The sequence below is a fragment of the Aspergillus alliaceus genome, assembly GCF_009176365.1.
Source record: "Aspergillus alliaceus strain CBS 536.65 unplaced genomic scaffold BDW43scaffold_39, whole genome shotgun sequence".
NCBI lineage: Eukaryota > Fungi > Ascomycota > Eurotiomycetes > Eurotiales > Aspergillaceae > Aspergillus > Aspergillus alliaceus.
The window spans coordinates 114,778-136,222 of NW_022474722.1; the positions used below are offsets into that span (position 1 = coordinate 114,778).

The 21,445-nt window shown below is 46.4% G+C and overlaps 6 protein-coding genes across 6 annotated transcripts; 3 read left to right on the plus strand and 3 right to left on the minus strand.

The window, feature by feature from the left end:
- Nucleotides 1-165: 165 nt before the first annotated feature.
- On the plus strand, nt 166-1,995 carry BDW43DRAFT_302127 (cytochrome P450; the record flags this gene model as incomplete). Its single annotated transcript, XM_032045188.1, has 6 exons — nt 166-394; nt 453-1,171; nt 1,218-1,352; nt 1,413-1,523; nt 1,591-1,757; nt 1,821-1,995. 6 exons carry the CDS (start codon nt 166-168, stop codon nt 1,993-1,995), a joined length of 1,536 nt encoding a protein of 511 aa, XP_031897636.1.
- A 466-nt stretch (nt 1,996-2,461) lies between these two features.
- Nucleotides 2,462-4,679, minus strand: BDW43DRAFT_321054 (cytochrome P450; the record flags this gene model as incomplete). The annotated part of the gene is made up of 10 exons (XM_032049242.1): nt 2,462-2,695; nt 2,766-2,805; nt 2,867-3,023; nt 3,091-3,167; nt 3,246-3,458; nt 3,524-3,669; nt 3,726-3,949; nt 4,028-4,157; nt 4,235-4,419; nt 4,478-4,679. The coding sequence occupies 10 exons, from the start codon at nt 4,677-4,679 to the stop codon at nt 2,534-2,536; spliced, it is 1,536 nt and encodes a 511-aa protein (XP_031897637.1). The 3' UTR covers nt 2,462-2,533.
- Nucleotides 4,680-5,322: 643 nt separating this feature from the next.
- fgaMT (4-dimethylallyltryptophan methyltransferase easF) lies at nt 5,323-6,523 on the minus strand (the record flags this gene model as incomplete). Its single annotated transcript, XM_032045189.1, has 3 exons — nt 5,323-5,384; nt 5,443-6,173; nt 6,255-6,523. 3 exons carry the CDS (start codon nt 6,521-6,523, stop codon nt 5,323-5,325), a joined length of 1,062 nt encoding a protein of 353 aa, XP_031897638.1.
- Nucleotides 6,524-10,691: 4,168 nt separating this feature from the next.
- On the plus strand, nt 10,692-11,286 carry BDW43DRAFT_284044 (uncharacterized protein). The gene has a single exon (XM_032042808.1). The coding sequence runs from the start codon at nt 10,826-10,828 to the stop codon at nt 11,045-11,047; it is 222 nt and encodes a 73-aa protein (XP_031897639.1). The 5' UTR covers nt 10,692-10,825; the 3' UTR covers nt 11,048-11,286.
- A 3,283-nt stretch (nt 11,287-14,569) lies between these two features.
- BDW43DRAFT_302130 (thiol methyltransferase) lies at nt 14,570-15,627 on the minus strand (the record flags this gene model as incomplete). Its single annotated transcript, XM_032045190.1, has 4 exons — nt 14,570-14,896; nt 14,958-15,230; nt 15,310-15,478; nt 15,560-15,627. 4 exons carry the CDS (start codon nt 15,625-15,627, stop codon nt 14,570-14,572), a joined length of 837 nt encoding a protein of 278 aa, XP_031897640.1.
- Nucleotides 15,628-16,646: 1,019 nt separating this feature from the next.
- BDW43DRAFT_321056 (glycosyltransferase) lies at nt 16,647-19,561 on the plus strand (the record flags this gene model as incomplete). The annotated part of the gene is made up of 7 exons (XM_032049243.1): nt 16,647-16,737; nt 16,806-17,388; nt 17,441-17,677; nt 17,733-18,497; nt 18,552-19,092; nt 19,142-19,280; nt 19,344-19,561. The coding sequence occupies 7 exons, from the start codon at nt 16,647-16,649 to the stop codon at nt 19,559-19,561; spliced, it is 2,574 nt and encodes an 857-aa protein (XP_031897641.1).
- Nucleotides 19,562-21,445: the final 1,884 nt, after the last annotated feature.

Below are 21,445 nucleotides of genomic sequence, written 5' to 3' on the forward strand. Positions count from 1 at the left end.
ACTGGCTGGGGAATTGGGCCGTTGCTACAATACTATAAAGCGGTTTTCCAACGCCTATAGCTATACCAGTCGGGACAACATCCCCTAGATTCTTGTACATATTCAATAATTCTCTTGGTATCTCTGAGTCTATACACAATCGCCATCATCACCAAATCTTCCGCAATGTTTGAAATTGAAACCCCGTTAGGGAAAACCAGCCTGCATGCACTTCTCTGTATAACAGTGCTTCTCTACTGTACGGGACTGATAGTGTACCGATTGGTCTTTCATCCGTTGGCTAGATTCCCCGGGCCCAAGCTGGCTGGCTTAACGAGTTGGTACGAGTGCTACTATGACCTTGCAAAGGGAGGAAAGTTTCTCTGGGAAATTGAGCGGATGCATCAGGTATATGGTAAGTGCTCAGTGAGCTGGAGCCCTCATAGCACCGGGATTTAAATGACTTTTCGAAGGCCCTATCGTCCGAATTAACCCTAGAGAAATTCACATAAATGACCCTGAATATTATGACGAGATCTACGCACCATCCTGGAAGCGCCGGGACAAAGATGAGGAATATGTGAAGCTCGATGCTGCACCGGGCTCTGTCTTCTCGACCACCCAGCACGACCTCCACCACCGGAGAGCGTCGGCACTACTCCCCTTTCTCTCCAAAAAATCTATCCGAAGCATTGAACCACTCATTCGGGAAAAAGTCGATCGGCTCTGTTCATACTTGGAAACCTGCATCGAACGCAAAAAAGTCATTACTGTCAGTAGTGCTGCAATGGGTTTGACTATTGAGATCATCTCTAACTACGCGTACGGCGAGAGTTATCCGTGCCTAGATAGTGATGTTTTGGGCTCAGAATGGAAAACAACTCTAGCTGCCGCGAACGAGGAAGCGGCATTCTTAAGGCATTTCCCCTGGGTTCATGGCTTGGTTCAAGTACTCCCATCGAACATTGTCGCCTTCCTGAAACCTACATTGGCTCTTCTCACCCGGTGGCAAAAACAGATTGACCAGCAGACTGCTTTAGTATGCCAACAATACCGGGATGGAACACTACCGCCTGGGACGATCTTCTCTGCGATACTGGAGAGTGACCTGCCTATTAACGAGAAGGAACCATGGAGATTAAATAGCGAGGCCCAGAATCTAATACACGCTGGAAGCGAGACCTCTGCGAAAGTAGGTCCATCCGCAATTATTGTGGCCTCCGTTGACCCTGGGATAGACACTTGAACTCTGCCTCTTTCACCTTCTTCATGATAACGCCAAGTTAATTAGGTTGAGAGAGGAACTGAGAACTGTTATGCCCAAGCCAACAACACCTGTTTCGTGGAGTGAGCTTGAGTCACTTCCATATATGGTATAGGCTCATCCAGGTGGGCATTTTTGACCAAGAGATTCGCACTAATGCATCCTATAGGCAGCAGTCGTACGAGAGGGTATCCGCCTTCAACTAGGAATTACCACACGGAGCCCCAGAATCGCCCCGCATGAGGATCTGCAATATAAGGACTGGAGAATTCCTGCGGGAGTAAGTTGCCACCCTCGAGTATTAAACATAGGCGTTGAAGAACTTCTGGACTTACTGTCTCCCATAGACCCCTGTCAGCATGATCAGTTGGTTCGTCCACACCAACGAACAGCTATTTCCTAATGGTCTGGCATTCGAGCCTGAGCGCTGGTTGAAGGCTACCGAAGCGGGTTTCAGATTAGACAAATATCTGACCTCATTCATGAGAGGAGGCAGACAGTGTTCGGGAATCAAGTATAGTTGTCTCATCATCCAGCTTGCCCTGAATTGAAGGACTGACTTCATGCTTTTCCATAGCCTCGCTTACTGCCAGATCAACCTAAGTCTTGCGATACTGATTCGGCGGTTCGATTTTGAACTATACAACACTACTCTCACTGACGTTAGTCCTGATAGGGACTGCTTTGTTGCTTATCCCCCAAAGGGTAGCCATGGAACAAGACTCAGAGTTGTAGGTATCGCGAAGGATTAAGTTGTAGAATACAGATGTCCACCATTCAAATGCTTGTGTAAGTGTCTAGTTGGCCGCAGTTATGACACGGGTAGGGTCAATGGTGTTATTGGGTCGGGGTTGTACGGGATCGGTACGCGGAATAGGTTACATTCCAGATGCACTGGTCAGGAGTATGCGCCTAAATATCTATGGGGCTGCACTGATTATCAAGAATCATAACTGCTTTAGTAACCTTGTGAGGCTTTTCCAATCATCTGCAATGACTGTAGTCTATAGATTTTGGATAAAGGGTTTGAGAAGTAGTCCAATCTTATGCGAAGAGTACTTCTCTACACTTCCCTAAAACCAAATCGCCGGACATCTTTAGTTCCTAAGTCATCCCCAATATATACTCAAGTTTATCAAGTGCATTTTATAAGCTCTATTTATCTGATGCATAATTCCAGTCACAGATACCGGTCAGCTCAACTATTAGATTCAGACACAAACTTGCCCCGTCCTTTTTTCTCTATTCCTGGAACACCTATTCTCCCAGCTATTCACTGCTACAAGATGATTATGCAGTATCGTCCTTCTGAGTAGACATTGTTATGTGGCTATTTGCCTTAGGTCTGGAATTTATACGGACCGGCATATTGTGTACGACAAATGTCAAGATATTATTAGTCATACAAGGCTGGAAGGGGTTTGCCAAGTTGATCTCAAAGTTCCGAAACAACTAAGAACTGTGTCAGTCTCCACATGGGAGATGAAAAATGCAATGCAGGCGGAAGACTAAATGGCCTCACCTCAACTAAAGTCTTCTGAATCTCAAAGAGTGCAATATGCCTAGACGAATGTCAGCGGCGAGTAGTTAACGTGTTACAGTAGCCATGGCAGTGACACGTACTTTCCAAGGCAGGTTGTTAAGCCTGCACTAAATGCCAAGTCTGCCTTCTCATAGCTGGTAATTTTCTCCTTGCTGTCCATCCATCTCTCGGGGCGGAACGCATCTACGTCATCCCCAAATACAGTTTTGTTACGTCCCAATGCCCACATGCTGAAGCCTACTCGAGTTGCAGCCGGTTAGTCCAGGTGATTGGGAAGAATAGGCCACTCTCTAGATGTACTTACCAACATCGCACCCTCCCGGAAGGAAGTGGCCACAGATGGTTGCTCCGGGAGGCGGTACAGTCCGAGGAAAGGGGGTCCTGAGCCAACCGTCAGTTATCACGGTCCTTTTGCCTCCCCGCTAAATAGACGAAGTAGAAGATACATAGCCAGCTTACCCAATAGGCGGATGAATTCTGAAGACTTCTTTGACAACCGCGCATAGGAACGGGAGGCCTTTGGTTTCCCGGTACGTCACTGGTGTGGAGAGGCTGCCGGAACGGCATTTTTCGTCAATTTCAGCCATAAGCCTCCGGTATACACGGGGAGTACAAATTATATAAACAATTGCAACCCGGAGGATAGTGGCGACGGATTCAGGACCAGCAATCCTACATCCAGTTCATTAGCTGATCGCCGGGGAACTTTGGGGAAGTTATGTAGGCCTGCGACAGACACTGGCGTAAAGGACTCCACTTCGAGGTCCCGGCGAGGAATGCTCTTGCCATTCTCATCTTTGTATTGCATGAATCTATACAGCAGATCATTGGCTACTGTCGTAGTATTGCCTTCGAGTCTTCGTTCGACTTCTTTTATCGCCATCTGGTTTTATTGAATGCGTGAGCGATGAAAGGCAGTCAAGAAGTAGGAGAACGCACTCCTCGGACCATGCCAGGACCGTAGTCATCAGAGGGCTTCGAGCCCAAAAACGGGGTGACCCATTTGTGATTGATAAGCTTTTGCAGTTCAGGAAATGTTGTCATGATCCGGGTTACACCAAAGAGCGCGGTCAATGATTCGATTATATTATTGACATCTCGGCCTTCTTTGACAAATCCAACACGGTCACTAAATGCCAAGTCCATGATGGTGTCGAATGCAACTTGTGTGCAGGTGAAGAACCAGCATTAGCTCTTGCTGTGCCAACCAATATCTACCACGTGATCATGCATGGACTTACAAAAATGGATATAGTCAGAGAGGTCGCAGACCTTTCCGGTCATGGCAAATCGAATATTTAATGTTTGGATAAACTCTAGGATCGAAATGTCTAGTCTCTGCTCCATCTTGTAGGTCGAATCGAGATTATACTATGTTTAAAGCCAAGGTTTAGATGTGCAGTCCTTGGTGTGGGATTTGGCGAGCGAGCTGGGGCTAGAGTACGTACCGCTGGCGCAATTCTTCTCCGTTGGAAGTTATGTTGACTCATAGTTCTCGCTGTACCCACGCTCTGTAACCCAACCTGAGGGTCGAGGGTAATAAACCAGTCTGAACGATTCCACTTGTGGGACTCATGAATGTATTTGGGATCATTGACGATAACATAGTTCGGTGCTGCGCGGTATATCGGTCCTTTAGGTTTGATCAGTATGCAGCATGACTGCATTCAGACCAACAAAGAGATACGGACCATATTTCTCGTGGGCTTTGATATCCGAGATATGTAGCTGACCACTGTATACTTGACGTAGTAGCCATAACCTTGACCAGGAGGCCAAGAAGGGACCTGGGACAGACCGCAGAGGATCTTTAATGTAGTACCGATAAAACAATAAGCCAGTCAAGAAAGCCGGTGCTATAACTATCGCGGTTACACAGATTATGGCTGACATCGTATCTGCAGGACGAGTCTTAATTCTCGGTACAAGCGATAACTGACCTTTGGGTACTAGGTCGTAGAAATACCGTAGCAGACGCTCACACGGTGAATTCTGGAATGCACTTTTGCTCCCTTACATGTACGGAAGCAAGGGTACGAGCGAGTGCAATTGGCCCATCTCGGTCATCTGTGCTATCGAGCTGAAAGTGTAAACCTTGCAGGGAGAACCTGTAGCCCCCACTGATAACGAACAAAGATGCAGCAGTTCATTGCATATAGCAAGCAACTCCCGGCGAGGTTAGTTACACCAGTAATCCTGGCCTTGCATGTTCATTAACCAACTAGTCCCTTGGGCGGGGTCATACAGTCAGGTTTTCTGCATACATCAGTCCAGCTCATAGGTTACTCAGGTTGTTACCTATGAGGTTGTTCAGGATATGGAATTCATCCACGTCTAACCCTATAGTTGTAATTGTGCTTTCTCTATTATTTTTGTGTATTCAGCTAGTACCCTTTACACAGGTATTTAGAACTAGCACAGCATATTATCTTTCAAATACAATTCACCATATTCGAATAATCTAGTCTAAGAAACCAACTAAACCGCCAAGTATGTGATACTTGGGCGACTTGTATGAGAGACTGATGCGTACGGATCACTCTTGGAGGCCACTTCCGTCTTCGGCCTCATGCCCTAGGATCTTGAGCCGGTAAAACGCTGTCGATAAAATAGAATTAGATAGGGCCATATTAATTAGGACTTGAGGGCGATTTACCTAGATCGCAGGTTGGGTCGGTCCAGGAATTCACTGCTGTTACGCCTGCACCTGCAAACAGCTGCTCTCGTTCGCCTTTGTCGTATTTGTGGCTATAGCCAAAACGAATTTTCTCCCCTTTTCGGACTACCACATCCTGCAATGGCGATCCTAACCGGATATCTCTCGTCCGCGGTGTATACGACGCCTCGTGCCGACCGAGGATTTGGTTCCATTCGCTCAGATAGTACCAGTCATTAACTTCAAAGACCTCGGTCCTAGAACCATCTGATGTATTGTTCTCCGCCAGGATCGAGCTCGCGTACCTGAGGCCCGACATGGTGAAAGGTACTACGCCCTCCGACGTGTATGCTCGCAGTACCTTGATGGGTACCTTGCAAGAGTCAATTCCAATAAGAATGGAGCTCTTATTGGGTTGCGCAGATAGTGAAGTGGCTGCTACATTTGCCAGGAAGCTGGCAGCATTTTTTCTGGAGAAGTTGCCAATCGTTGAGCCAAGGAAAAGCACACAGTGCGGCAGGCCTCGAACCTCGGGATCTGTTTTTATCCATTCAAGCCCATCCTCGAATGAGCCGTGAAGGCCAGCGCAACGGACGTGATTATACCTTCCCATCGGTATCGTCTTGAGAGTCGACACCAGCCCTGAGTGGCTTAGGTCCAGGGCATAATAAGTGACATTCTTTTTCTGCTTCTCCAGTGCATCGAGTAGGACGATCACTTTGTCGAGGCTCCTATTACATTAGGCGATGGGCGATTGTTAACCAACCAGCGTTACTATTAAAACCCGTCTATCTCGAATGACCGGTACTTACGCGCTTCCAAGGTCCACAATAGCGGTTTCATTTTCTATGGATTCCGCTATGCTTTGAGCCTGAGTATTGAGAATATGCAGCTCTTCATGTCTGGGGTAGTAATCTGGCGCATGGGAATGAGTATTCCAGTGTTGCAACCCTTCAGTACTATAAAGAATGAGAATGGGGAGTGTGCGAGTTTCCTTCCGGATGCTGTCCATTATTTGTTGGTATATGGTGTCTTCCACTTTGGAAGACCGGATATCGATGATTTTTCGTTCATTATTCATCTTGCCGTGACGAGTGATTTTTCAAAGCTTGGATATCTTGTACCGATGCGACTTGCTAGGGTGGTTGAGCTGAAGGGACCCTAAATATCTGCGGCTTTTCTCTGTGCAACGTAGTATATCTCCGGTGGCCCAAGTACCAACACGGCTTTTACAGTCGGATATATCGACGTTGCATATAGTACCTCCAGGAATGCAACCCTTCCAAGGTAAGGGCGCTTCATGCCAAACGTGCTCTAACTCGAGCAACTCGCAATGGCTGGTTGATGTGAGCCCTATAGAGGGATAGTTCACGAGCCATCTTTCTTTCTCATACCACCATAATTTTGCCCCTCCCTTGCGTGCTCTGGAATCAGCCTGAGCGTGATTCCTTCATTCTAATAACAGTCTTTCCCAACTTGGAAATAATTTAGAACACTGATTAGTGCTTATTCACCGACATTGCGAATTGAATCAACAATATATTTCCTCATGTCTTCCGATGGATATTTAAAATTTGGAAAGTTCCATGGTGATTTCCTTACACACGATATTGAGTCTTTTCTTCTACATAGCCAACCATGGAATCTCAGGTAGCAGCTAGGCCAGGCGCAAAGCCAAACAAGGCATAGCAACAAATTGGGCTCATTCAACACCGAAAACGCGCATTCTACTGCAATTAGGAAAATAGTTTCTGTAAGGGTCAAACATCAATGTCATGCTACATTGGGGTAGGATCGCCTCCTGGAATGTACGTCCAATTCCTCGCTGATTTTCAGCTTCCTCATGCATATGAAATTATCTGATGACGCAGTACTAATTCATCTGAAGGGGGTGGAATAGGGCAGCGATGTGCCTAGGTAGCGCTTGGTGAAGCGAGGGAATGGGTCGAAGAATTAGAGCGCAGGCCAAAGGAGGGCCAGGTTGCGTACAACCAAACCCGCTACCATTGCGCATATATGGGAACAATTATTGAAGACTTGGAAAGAACAAGACTGCAGCAAGAGTCCGCCCTTGACCATGTTACAGAACATCAATATCTTTTAAGTCAAGACCTAATAAAGAAGTAAAAAAGAGCAGATGACTTGGAAATTCATCTGGAGAAACAGCGCCTGGTTAACAAGTCTTTGCTACTGGCCATAGTTTAAATTAAACACAATAATCCTAGCTCTTAGAATATTCAGCACGTTCTCCTTGAGAATAAGTGGCAACGCGAGTCGATGTCCACCCTTCGATCCACATTGAACGCACGTGAAGAAACAGTACGCTACCTACAGATGACTTTAAGGAGGGGGGGTCACAGGATACTGGTCCTGAGTGCTGTTGGGCTTGCGATACTGAAAGCCGCCCAAGAGAGCCAACCTCACCTCCAACCATACAGCTCATCCCTAACAGCACCAACTGTTCAAACATGCCACGGTAAAACGCAGGATCCAGTCATCATTGGTACTGAGAAGTATAGGGAGTTCGTGCATTTCTGAGATGCTATCGAAGATATATTAGACCTTCTTTGACATTTTTACCAAGTGAGAAATGAGAGTGTTATATGTTGCTTGGTTCGACATTTAAATTATGCGAGTTGAATACACTTATTAGCTGAACTTAGATGAGATAAGCTTCAAATCTCAACTAGCATGTACAGCTGTGGCTAATATTCTTATTATACTGCTTGTATACATCAACTACAGAATTAGTAAAGGAGAATCATACCTGAGATTACTGCTTAGAGAAACAGCAGTATTATATTCGATGGTTTACTACATACAAAGGGGCGATGGTGTGATATGTATGACCATGAACTACTATAGACGGACAATAATAGGGCCAAGAGAGTAAGTACATTGGGAAATCAGTCAATAACACATTCTTGACAAAGATATCTTGTACCCGAGAGCCAATTGCAAGATTTCTAGTTCACACTTTGTCCTATATTAGAATACAATAGTCCTTTATACAGCCAAACTATATATTTCTTACAATTGGACCAGTTCAGACATTTTAGGCCCACATTTAACTACAGCTCTTTTACCAAGAAACACTTCTAAGACTAATATTGAGGTCCTGGCTAGTTTTATTGTGTCTACATATCTCGAACCTGCGACCCCTTTCGGGCTCGCAACGGAAGCATGTACTTGAGTTTATGATCTAGACCTTTGAAACATTTAAAAGTCACCTTATCTTCCAACAGGCCTGTCTCCACAATTGTCTAAATTTATCAGGGCTTTACTGTTGGAAGTTCCCATCTCTTCGTCTCCCCCTCTATTTCTGACTTTGGAAAAAATATAATAATTTTCCCAGTGTTCTCTTGACCCTATTACTGAAGAGATCACTCCAGTGGACCATGAAATACTCCGTCATGGTGGTATTTTATCCAGTATCGAAAGACTCTCTTCTCGCTTTCAACAATTGAAGAGGGTATCTACAGTCATTTGTTAACAGCTAGACAATCTTGTATACAATGCTAGTTACCTTAGGAGCCGCACTCCAGTGGCAGGAAAAATCTAACAAGCTCTACTGTAATTCCATGAAGACATGTTCCGTATCTTCTATATAATCGAGGACATGCTGGTTCAAGTTACCACGCCACTCTGGATTGCTGCTTCAAATGGGCAGGTAGAAATTGTCAACTTACTTCTCCAAACAAATCAAATGAATGTCAACGCCAAATCCATTGCAGCAAGACCTCCCATATTCTGGGCTGCTACTTGATGCCATGCTAATGTTGTGCGCCTTCTTTTAGGGGCACACGGCAATCCAAACGTTGCTGACATCAATGGTGACACCCTATATTGCTTAGCTCGGAGGCATGGGCATTGGGATATTATACGACTACTAAGGAAATATTAGCCCGAAATCTCTCTAGACTGGGAGAGTTATATGCCAAGAGAGTGCCAGCAGGGGCCTAGTGAACCGAATAATAAGAAAGACAAAAGCTGCCCTCTAAACAACTTCAGGACCCTTTGAAGCGGAATATTATGATCAAACTCAAGAAACCTCAGCACAATGCTCATAGAAGTACAGTATGCAGATTATTTATTTAGTCAGACCTTCAATATTTTATTAAATAATATTGATTATTGCAGCTGAACTCAGAGGAAGTAATACATGGTTAGTCATTGTATGATGGGTGCAGTACGGTTATATTGACGTTTACTTAAGTCATATCTCTTGCTACCAGCATCGGGCATATTCAACGCTTGTGTGGAGGCAGGTTACTGTCCAACCACTTCAAAGCGCGTTGCCCAGGCCTCCGAGGAGGACCTGTAGCTACTCTGCTTGGAGACAATCCAGCCAATGGTCGTGTCCCTACGGTGAGAGCCACCAGAAATCACTATCGCGAATATAAGAGAGGTGATTCAACAACACAACCATCTGCCCCAAACTGCTACAAGGTCTACACTAATTGTAACGGCTACAAGGGAGGCATCGGCGCATTGGCCGTGGTAGACGAGAGCATTCCTATACCTACCAGTTAATAGGGAGACAAATATATAAGTATACACAGGAGAACCAGCCCACCCTGAAGTCTTACAAAGGGGTCAGTTAGTGGAAATCGGCATAGCACTGGCATTAGCGATGCAGCCACCGGCGACTTTGTGATTCTATCTGACAGTCAAGCCACTATCATCATCTGCGCCCAACCGGTGTAACAATCAGGCCAGTATATCATCCGCAGTATTCTTCAAGGGCTTGGCCAAACCACTAACCGCAGCGTATGCCTGCAGTGCCTCCTAGGCCATAATATAGGTGGGATTGACTGAGGTGTTGCCAACCCCTACTGCAAAAGTGAGGGGTTGATAGTAAGATAGACAGGTGTTTTGTATTATTTATTATAATAGACAATACTATTTCCAAATCCTAACTCCTGATTAACTCATGTCAATACTGCCTATCCAGGCAGCAATATATTGCAAGCTCTTCATTGGCTATGACAGCTGCCAAGAGCTCCGGTGTTTAAAGCTCTAATAAATTAGCCAATGTCCAATCTCATATAGTAGTTAGTGGGTGTTAAAGTTTTTAACTAGGTGACGGGGTAAGCAAGAGGGGTGAGCGGCTCACCCCATCTATTGTGCACTCACCCAAGCTCACCCCAGGTCGCGCGACCATAAAGCGGCTCACCCGCTAGCTCACCCGGGCGGCAGCCACCCGACTTCTGGCCGCGTTTAAGCCACACGCCGGCCGGTTAGTAGTTGGGTGGGTGACCACCAGCGAATCCCGGCTGTTGTATGTTCTTTTTATATTTTGAAAGTTTCTGGCGGCCTTTGCCCCAATAGTGGATGGTGGGTCACATGCCTCAGCGGTGAACCACGGCCGTTAAATATAGGGATGTATTATTTGGACGAGACGCTAAACCATGATAGGAAGGCGATATACCGTGTATTGGTAATACTGTATATTGGCCTACTTGATGGCTTTGAAGCTTTTGATCTTTCCTATTTAGGAAGGATCTTCTACTATAATAGGATTATTGCCTGCCTGAGTGCCTGCCTGAGCGCCTACCTGAGCACCTTGCTGCCGGAGCGCTTGCTCAGTCCGTTCAAAGCCTGAGATCTCTCGATTTCTAGAACCTCTAGGCCTCCCACGTGCCCGTATAACCAGTGGTTCCAGTAGATAAGGCCATTCAATTGGTGGATCTGGAGCTAGATTAGATAGATCAATCGGCTCAGGCGGATCATCCCGTGATATTAGCCACTGAGAATGGAAGGTTGAGATAGGCAGTGGCTCCCTAGATACACGATAGTGTAGAATGACATGAATACAAGGGATTCCTAATATTTTAGTAGTAATCCCCGTATAACGTTCAATTGGTGGCTTTTCTGGGCCTATTGGTAGATAGTGATTTTGTATACTAAGCACCTTATTCAGCGCGTAGGTTGAAATATAATGAATAACATTGTGGAATAGTAGTTCAGCCCGTAGATCACTAGATACCTGAATACACTCATCTGCAAGTGCTTGCTCAATCTGAAGATAATGATTAGTGATTGTACGCTCAATTGATCTGACTATATTTAGTAGATTACCTAAAGAGCTTTGGAGATCTTGTTTAATTTACCAGTGAGATCCCTCACTACAAGATATAGCTAGCTGACCAAAATATAGATAGGTGTTTGTATAGCAGCGGAGAAAAGCCCTTTCTGTTTGACTGTGAAGCCATTCAGATTCTATATAAAGTAAAAGCTTTTGGAATTGATATGTTCGCTTAAAACGGGCCCATTCATAGTCTTTTACTTCAATAGATCGTGCAGTAATAACACTATACTAATCAGCTAGCGTAGTCTTCCATTGAATATCAATCTCCTTAAGAAATTCTTTCTCATTGGCCACTGTCTCTGTAGATTGTACAAATAAATAATCGCATATAGCCCATTTCACATGACTAAGGATATTCTTATTAATATGCGTTGGTGATAGAGAATGACCGACTATCCGAATATAGACAGATGCTCCCCTAGATGTTCATGACCTTTTCTACCACAGTTGGATCGTTTGTGTCGATTTCCACACAAGAACGAAGTGAACACTGATCCTACCAAACTCGGAAATTGCTACTATTTCCAGCCACACGATCTGCGCACAAGGTTCTCCACAATACGGTGAATGTGTCTTTTCCATACCTCCCATCAGCTCCCACCATATGTGAGTGTCTCTCAAGCCATTGGGCATATTCATATAAGATCTACCGCTACCACAGTGGAAACATCACCGGATAGGCCTACATACTGCCCAGCTGGGAGCAATTCTTGAAATACTCCAGCTTCTATGGGAGATAATACAGGACCATCGAGCTCTGGTAGGGGTCGTGGATATCAGAGTCTACTCAACAAATCAAGCCAGCTTACAACCAATAACAAGCGAAAACATCCAAGGGGACAACATATCGTAGAGCAAATTATTCAACAAATCCGAAAAATATTACAAAACAAGATTCGGCTGATAATTCGGATATACATCAAACGATGTGGATAGTTGAGGACTCCAGCTAGCCAAGAGAGCAAGTCAATGGGTTTGGGTCGCGTATGAGAACCCGACCCGTGGCGAGACCTAGGACTCGCTACCAGGATTATTGTACAGTCACTCGACAAGGGCACAAATCGGCATTGAGCTGATCCATCCTGTACCCTTCCACCGTGGCCTTGAATTCATCTGCCTGGTAATTGAGCGTCAGAACCGCATGTGGCGTGACCTCCCAGTATCCATTGTGCCAGGCTCCGTCTAACCGCTTTCTTCTATACTTTGAACAAGGATCCCACAGAGGATGATGAAGTCTCTGTGAAGGAGGTTCTTGGTCTGGTCTTATAGAGAGTAGAGACCTGGTTTACCAAATTTGTAGCAATAAAGCTACCGCATTCGTGAGTAGCATTCTTAGAGATATATCCTATATTGCAGGCACCATTGCTGAAGACGGTCTCACTCTGGTATTCCTCAATATGATAAAGGTGTTTGACAGTTTCCTTAAGGTGTCTCAGTGTGTCAACCACCCCGAAAGCTGTGTGACACTAACTCAATTTTCTATGTATATAAACTAATTTACGATAGTACAGGGATCATGTGATTGACACAACCTACTGACGACAAGACAGAATAAGCATCGGATTTCTACCCTACGGTGTATGCAAGTTTGCTTGCTCTAGGATATTTCTTGCCGCCAGAATGATCAGTATCCTCTTGATCATTCTCATTACCGAATACGAGTTCGGATTGCCCAATGAGCAGAACATGCGCCCAGCCAGCGATTATCTCGACGAGCGGATTGCCCCTAGCGCGACCCAGACGATGGACTTTAGACGTCGTGTTAGCCAGTGATTGGAGAAACTAGAAGAAGCTCCACCGTATGTTTATAGATATATGAATAAGCAATTCAGTAGCAAATCAATTGCGATGTATGTCACCGATGCAAGTCCAACCAGCAAGTAGAATTAAAAAGCATCGATTTAGGGGGCCAAACTTATGGTAAAATTGATTAGGGCCTCGGCCATGGATGGTTACATGGGTTAATTAGACATGCTAATGAGGTACTTGTCGTAATTGTGGATATACGCGCAGTTAACCAGGCGGGAGGCCCTAGGCGGCCATGCACCTGGAGGACTCAATTGGTACGGGGTCTTTTTGAAAAACACCCTCCATAATGAATGTAGCATTGAAGGTTGGGAAGGGTTCGAAGTCCGCTTAGACGTCTCAAGGCAATCATTTCCCCAGTTATGCCGGTTCTGTAAGGTTCTTTTAGGGCTGGTCTTGATAATTTCGTGCAGCTACAGTAATTCTCGAAACGTGTTTGAGCCACAAACATATATCATATTTATTTTCCAGCCCCACTGTCGTGGTTTTGGTGCTGGGGGTTATTGGGCTGGTCAAGTAACTAGTTAACGTATTATTTAACTAGAAGACATCACATAGGTAAATTACATAACGTGAAACGCGATTAGTTATATTTATCACTTATATAAGACACCTTTATTTCATCATATCTTCCTTGTCTTTCCATATTCTAGCTACAATGTTCAACAAGCCCAGGATCCCAGGAAGGCTACAACAAGCCATCGAAGGTGGCTTTCTCTGTGGTGCGGAAAAGTGCCTCGACAAGGGGACTAGTTCCAGCCTTCGTGGTAACAAGGACAAGCAGAGCTCGGAGGCCTTTTTGGCACCATGAAGAGTATGGAGTTGGCCGTCTATACTTCAGAACTTACTAGCGTTCAAGACATCAATAATATCCAGCTTTTACTACAATCTATTCAAGCCCTATATAGATGCTGTACGCAAAATACTGTAAAGTAACAGGTCGAACTGCATAAGGTATGTACAGTGATAGGTTTACTATTTTGAAAAGCTTGGCATCCCATTGGGTCCCAATGGTGTGTCGAGGCCTATGAGCCAATACCTCCTTCTTCACGCTGCACTTATATTTATCATCCTCCCAAAACCAGCAAAGTCAGGCATGATAGCAAGCCAGAAACGGCAAGTCCATTCCTATGTTAGTAGATAAGGATTCTATAGTAGCAATGTATGTTCTACTGCATAGATATTCGGATTTTTAACCACGCTTCCAGGGGACAATCCACTATGCAGGGGCTACTTTCGCGCATAAACACTCAGCATGTCCGTCCCTTGTCCAACTTCATATGACCGAGCGGGCTTTATATATAGTACTCTTTTGAACCGACCACTAAGCTGGTCAGCCTCTGTGATCTCGGGGGCTGTACCGCTATTGGGGACGCCATCGCCACCTCGCGCCAGCAGATCCCAGTGTACCCCCTGCAAGCCCCATGGGGGCCCAAGGAGTGCTGGATCCTTGTACAGCGGAAATTCAAGGCAAACTAGGTAACCATCGTCCCGCAGAAGCCCTGCCATGCGTGCAGCCCATTGCCGGCGCATATCGGGGTGCAGGGCGCAGAGGAACTGTGGGGGTCAAGTTTCGTTATCTCTCAAGCACTCCCACCAACGACCACCTGTTACTAACCGTATAGTCATAAATTATGTCAAAGAGGGCTTCTCCACCTTTCAGAGCATTTAGTTCCCAGTCGGACTTGAAAAAATCGCCCTCAATAAAAGTGACATTGCCTGGACTGGCCGAGCCACTTCTCTGTTTTCCAAAGTTGTACGCCTGCGGTTTTTGCAGTTCCTCAGAGGCGTAACTCTGGGCTGTTGCAACTCCAGTTGCAGATATCTCCACCCCATACGCGTCAAAGCCATGTAGCGCCAACATGACTACATCGTAACCACGTCCGCAACCCTTCATGGAATCTAAATTAGTCATCTGAGGAAGGCCGAATAGATCCAAGACAAGGCGTCAAGGGACGTAGATACCATACCGGAACTAGCACCTTCTTACGCCGACCGTCAGCCGCGAGAGGCTGGAATAGATCCTCTCGTTGTTCAACAAGGTCGATCAATGCTGGCGAAGGCTTTCCCCGATCCCACATGTCGTTGTTTTGTGCATCCCAGAGGGCAGCCCACGCCGCGCCATGATCCTGCACTTTCCTGTGAATTGTTAACTTGTGGTCTCTGGGGATTAATTGCCGGGCACAGAGCGCAGACGTCAGCCCATTGGCTGTAACCCACCGTTCGGCAAAGTGATTGACGATCCAAGACCGTCCTTCTGAAGCTTTTTGGTTGATTGGCAGCGTCATTGTTAGAAGAACCCCGCGGATGGGTGGGTTGTACGGAGTATGTTGGTGCTGAATGATCAGCGAACCGCTTGGTCTTTTATATATGAAATTAAATGCCGTGCTAACCTTTTGAGTCCTGGCGGGGCCTCGGCTTTTACTCCCTTCACAACTCAGGTGTCAGAACCCTGACCACCGCATTATTGTGGCATTGGCCAAACATGCATTCCGGTAGCAACCACCAAATGCCGGCAGTAGAGTTTCGGTGTTTGGATTCTGTGTGTGTTTGTCAGCATAGAGGTTTGAAACCGCGCATGAAAAGAAGTTGACTTAGTTCTTCCCACCTCCCTCTCTATCCTTGAGTGTTAGCTACATACACCTGCTGAGGATTGGATTAGTTAGTTAACATTTCTCTATCCATACTAAAAACAGAACGAGATGCTGGCTGGGCTGCAGGGTTTCGGCTTTTGGTCCGGGCACATCCGGAAAAGGAGGGAACTGTACTGAATGGACTTAGATCCCGATCAAAGTCTCTTAACTAGTATCGCTACTTCCAACTCTATGTGCGAACACGCTCCAAAGGGGACGTTCGACCCCAACTATTGAGGAACACAGCTTCTGAGACTCTTGTTGCTGGGCGACACTCTCTTCTCTCTGTTTATAGCTATGGCTGCTTAGGACTGTTACGAAACTTGCAACCTTAACCCTAAGTCGGGCTGAAAGGAGCCGCGCTAATTAGACCTTGACAAAAGCCGCGGGTCCCGCTAAGATACCCGCGGGAGTGTAATATATGGAGTTTTGGTCTGTATAGAATATATATATTTGTCATGATTAACTAAATTACAAGTCAATTGACGTCTTCCTGAAGATTCACCTTGGCCTACTCTCTGACGTAATATCGCCGACACCCTAACAACGGCACCCATGGTAGCTCACTATGACCTTCGCCACAAAATCTGCAGTGGACGTGAGCTCTATTTTAACTAGACAAATGCTTACAATGTCTCTGCGATAATCAGCCTAGATGGTTACTTGTCGCGGAAATGGCAAACGCTGAGGTGCCGAACATATCACTGGCAAGCGCAAGGGGGTTGCAGGTACATGATGGTCTCTACGCAGAAGCACACGTGACTGGTCAGAGATAGGTTCTGTCAATTGGATTGCCAGGCATCATCGGATCTAACTTTCTGTCATTTCCTCAGATGATGGTCTCGTGGAGATGGAGCTTAATGAAGACGATCCGCAGGTAGCTAGCTTGCTGGATAACCTCGAGCGCCAGCTAACCCGTCGTCCATCGGAGAAAGCAAGAGAAATTACTGAAAAGTCTCCCCTTCGACTCAATGTGGTTATCCACATTGTCGGCTCGCGCGGTGACGTACAGCCGTTTATTCGGCTTGGGCAAGAGCTAAAACGGCATGGTCATCGCGTAAGGCTTGCTACACACCTGGTCTTCCAGGATTTTGTCAAGAGTAATGGCTTGGAGTTCTTTAATATCGGCGGCGATCCAGCTGAACTTATGTCTTTTATGGTCAAAAACCCTAAATTGATACCGAATATGGAGACCCTTCTCCAGGGCTCGATCAGAAGACGTCGGAGGGAGATCCGAACCATCATCGGAGGATGCTGGCGTTCTTGCATTGAAGCGGGCGAAGGCCTCGATATAACTAGTGACGAAGCTTTACGGGCTCCGCCCTTCATCGCCGACGCTATTATTGCAAACCCGCCGAGCTTCGCCCATATCCATTGCGCGGAAAAGCTGGGCATTCCTCTGCATCTGATGTTTACGTGGGTCCTTACCCGTGCGAATCCTCTCGACTCCTTTTATTAATGACCTTAGAATGCCCTGGTCTCCAACCCAGGCCTTTCCGCATCCATTAGCTAATATTCGCACCCGTGACGCGAAGCCATCGGTCGCGAATTTTGCTTCTTATGCTCTGACGGAGATGGTCATCTGGCAGGGAGTAGGTGATCTGATTAATCAGTTTCGTCGCTGCGAACTCGGCTTGGAACAGTTGGATGCGATGCGTGCACCGAGTTTAATTCATCGCCTGCATGTACCCTTTACGTATCTTTGGTTCGCCTCCCATCATGGCAGTGCACAGATAGATTGACTTACTTATGTATCTCAGGTCCCCCTCGCTGCTCTCCAAGCCCTCTGACTGGCAAGAACATATTGATGTCACCGGCTTCAGTTTTCTGCCTGCAACTGCTGGCTACAGTCCTCCACAGGACCTGGTCGAATTTCTGGAAGCAGGTCCTCCACCAATCTACATCGGCTTTGGATCCATTGTGGTGAACGATCCGGATGCCCTTACCCAGATTGTTCTCGATGCGGTCGAAATAACCGGCCAACGAGCTCTTATCTCGCAAGGTTGGGGCAGCCTTGGAGCCGAGGCGATAAACCGCTCGGACGTGTTCTTCCTCGGAAGTTGTCCCCATGACTGGCTTTTCCAGAGAGTCTCATGCGTAGTTCACCACGGGGGAGCTGGAACAACTGCAGCGGGCCTAGCTCTCGGTCAGCCTACTGTTATTGTCCCTTTCTTCGGAGACCAGCCGTTCTGGGGGTCATTAGTCGCACAGAATAAAGCAGGACCTTCGCCTATTCCCTATAAGAAGCTTACTGCCGACCGGCTTGCCGATGCGATTCAGTTCTGTCTAAAGCCGTCTACCGTGGAAAAAGCACGCGAACTGGGCAGTCAAATCCGAGCAGAGGATGGTGCGCCGGGTGCAGTGGAGAGCTTCCACCGTCAGCTGAATCTTCGCTATATTCAATGCTCCCTGTGTCCTGATCGTCCGGCCGTTTGGCGTGTTAAGCGGACAAGAATACTCCTCAGTGCCTTTGCGGCTACTGTATTGGTCGAGGAAAACAAACTTCAACCGAAGGATGTCAAACTGTTTGTCACCCTGCCCACATGGAAACATGCGCCGGGCTAATTATAACCCACCAGATACCGCGGAAAACACTACAGCCCCAACCAAGGCTGTGCAGGAGCTGACACCTTCACAAGTGCCATGAGTAGCTTCCTAGTCGGACCCTTTGATGTACCCGTAAACGCAGTACAGAACATCTCCGTAACAGCTGCGGACCGATTCGCAACCGAATATAACCTCCCCTCCTGTGAAGCACGTCAAGCAATGCTGGCACCGTCTGCCTGCGTTGTACCACAAGGCGCACCTTCGCTGGAAGAAGAAACTAAGAATGGCGATGCCAAGTCAGCATACGGTCTATCGCCCGTTGGAACTACCCAATTGCAGGAAGGCACGCCGTCGATGGTGATACACAAGGATCCGATGCAAAAGATGGTGGCTAATGTGAGTTACCTGGGCCGTCGGCTCTCGAATTGGCTGGTCGAAGTGCCAATGGGGGTTACTTTATTATTTTCCCAGGGCTCTCATTGTGCACCACGGTGGTATCACGACCGCACTGTGCGAGATACGCCGGCGGGTGAGGTAACGGGGTTCATGTCTGGGGTTGTTGCAGCAGGAAAGGTAAGTGATCCCTGCATGGGGTTATATGGGGAAGTACTGACTAATCTAGGAATTTGGAGGCCAAATGTATGATGGTATAACTGGCGTAGTGACCCAACCAAGTCAGGGCTGGAAAGACGGTGGATATAGTGGATTGACGAAAGGCATAGGTAAAGCCGTTGGGGGTCTCATCCTCAAGCCGCACGCTGGTAGGTCTCTGTAGCTTACCCCCTAAACTTCTCGTTTACTGACCATGTGCTCGACGATGATAGGTGTATGGGGGTTGATAGGCTACCCACTGCTGGGCATTCATCGAGGGATAGAACATTCCTTTGGTGCAAAACGGCAGCAATATATTGTAATGTCGCGTATCAGACAAGGAACTGCCGAATCCAAGGCTGCGCTGCAGAAAGAAAGGCAGGCGGTGTTGATGAACTGGAGGATCTACGAGAAAGAGGTTCGGATACAGCATGGAAAGAGGCCTCGCTAATATTTTTCAATGTCCCTGCCAGCTCAAAAGCGTGGCTACTACTAAAGGTGTAACCAAGTGTGTAGTTGTGCTTATCTATATCATGCCTTCTTGGCGATCGTATCCCGAAAGCGGATTCTGAACTTAAGGCCGTTTTCAGCTTCGATGACATTACACTACATGTAATCATATTCACAATGAAGACAGTAATGTTTGAATGGCTGATGCTATTAAGAGATCGGTTAGGTCGAGACTGGGAAGCAAAGGAAACCTTAACAGCCCTTGGCCTACATAGGCTCATTGTCCCCTCCCGTTTCCTATAGCATCCTATAGCGTCTCCTAATAGCTCTGCTAGCTTGCACAATGTATAGCAGGTTCCGGTCTCTCTATTCATTGGTTAACGATGCTAGCCCATCCAGAAGGTGTTACCTGTCGGCATCGGCGCGAGGCCTGGTTCTATCGATTGCCTTTCTTAAATTGAGTTGCGCCGGTCAGTACTACCAGAATCGGTTGATAAGGCCCATTGACCATCGATATGTTTCCTTTCTCCTCGTCACGTTTAGTATTTTAATTAAAAAAATCCATACAGATCTATGAAACCGTGCTTTCAGTATATGACTTTGCTGGCCATGACAGGAAGAGCCACTTCACCATGCTGTCGAGAGGTGGTTGCAATACGTGCATTAAGTGGAATGGCGCACATCTGTTGGGATGATGTTTGTGTTAATGGACTCCTGCAAGCCGTTGACTCCGTTCCTAGGGAGATATTCTCTCTGTCTGTCCGCCATTGAACAGAGCGACGTGTTCCGTGCTTTTGTTTGCAAACTCTTTGGCATTGTAAGTTTATATTTCCTCCGTCAAATATGTATAGCGCACTGACAAGCCGCAATCCTAATTTCTATCGTAAGTTATTAACCTATAGGAGTCAAGGAGGCCGTTACCAGCTACACTACGAAGTCACGGATCGTATTCTGATTTCGTTTGCATAATGGGGTACACCGTAAAGGGCATATTAGTAGTGTTGTCTATCGGCCTGTACAAAGCAAATACCGGACTCCACCGATAATGTATGTGAAACATTGGATGAAGAGTAAATACTGTGCCGCTTGCAATTAGGTGACTGACACACACTTGACTGGGCCAAGGCATATCCAGATTGGACATCCAGGTAAACCAGAAAACCCTTAAAACCTTCCCCCTGGCTCAATGCTGCCGGTCCAAGACCTGCGATGACCACTACCCACATAGCCCATGTTACTGTCATGTTATTCCGATTAGTCTTGCAACATAGTTGGTAGAATTTCACAGGATACTAAGGCTGAGTAAAAAAACTAGCTACTATATGGTGTTTATGTTGTCATCTATTCAAGATATTAACTGAAATACTATTTTATAATAAAGCAGTTATATCCGATTACATGTGACAGGTTAACTTGATTGGGTGGAAGAGATGGCCATTCAGTGTTGGTGATATTGTGCCAGATCTGAGCTTCCCAAGCCGGGACTGGAACGGCTGAGCTGGATTCTATGACAACCGTGAAGTTGACCTGATGAGATTATAAGCATCATGTCGCTGCAGAGAACTCCAGGTCTGGAGATAATAGTATTCTTGCTGTGTTATCCTCTTCTGACTGCACTGCCTTCTGTACTTCTCTAGAGACAAGTAGTCTACCCCAGAGATGAATAGCTAGACACTCAGGCAAATAATCTTATCTGGGCTGGCTAAGTAAATAATAAATGTCAGGCTTTGGAGCGCTGGCCTGCCCTAAAAATTGGAATAGTGGAGGCTGCGTTTCTAGTATTGATCTCTATTAGGAATAAAATAAGATACTAAGATAGTAGCAGCTCTAAAGCTCTGAAGCTCTTTAGCCAGTAAGTAAAGGGAGTAAATGTGGTTAGCTATAT

Coding starts and splice junctions, on each gene's coding strand:
- BDW43DRAFT_284044 (XM_032042808.1), top strand. CDS start 10,826: ATGTATTATTTGGACGAGACGCTAAACCATGATAGGAAGGCGATATAC.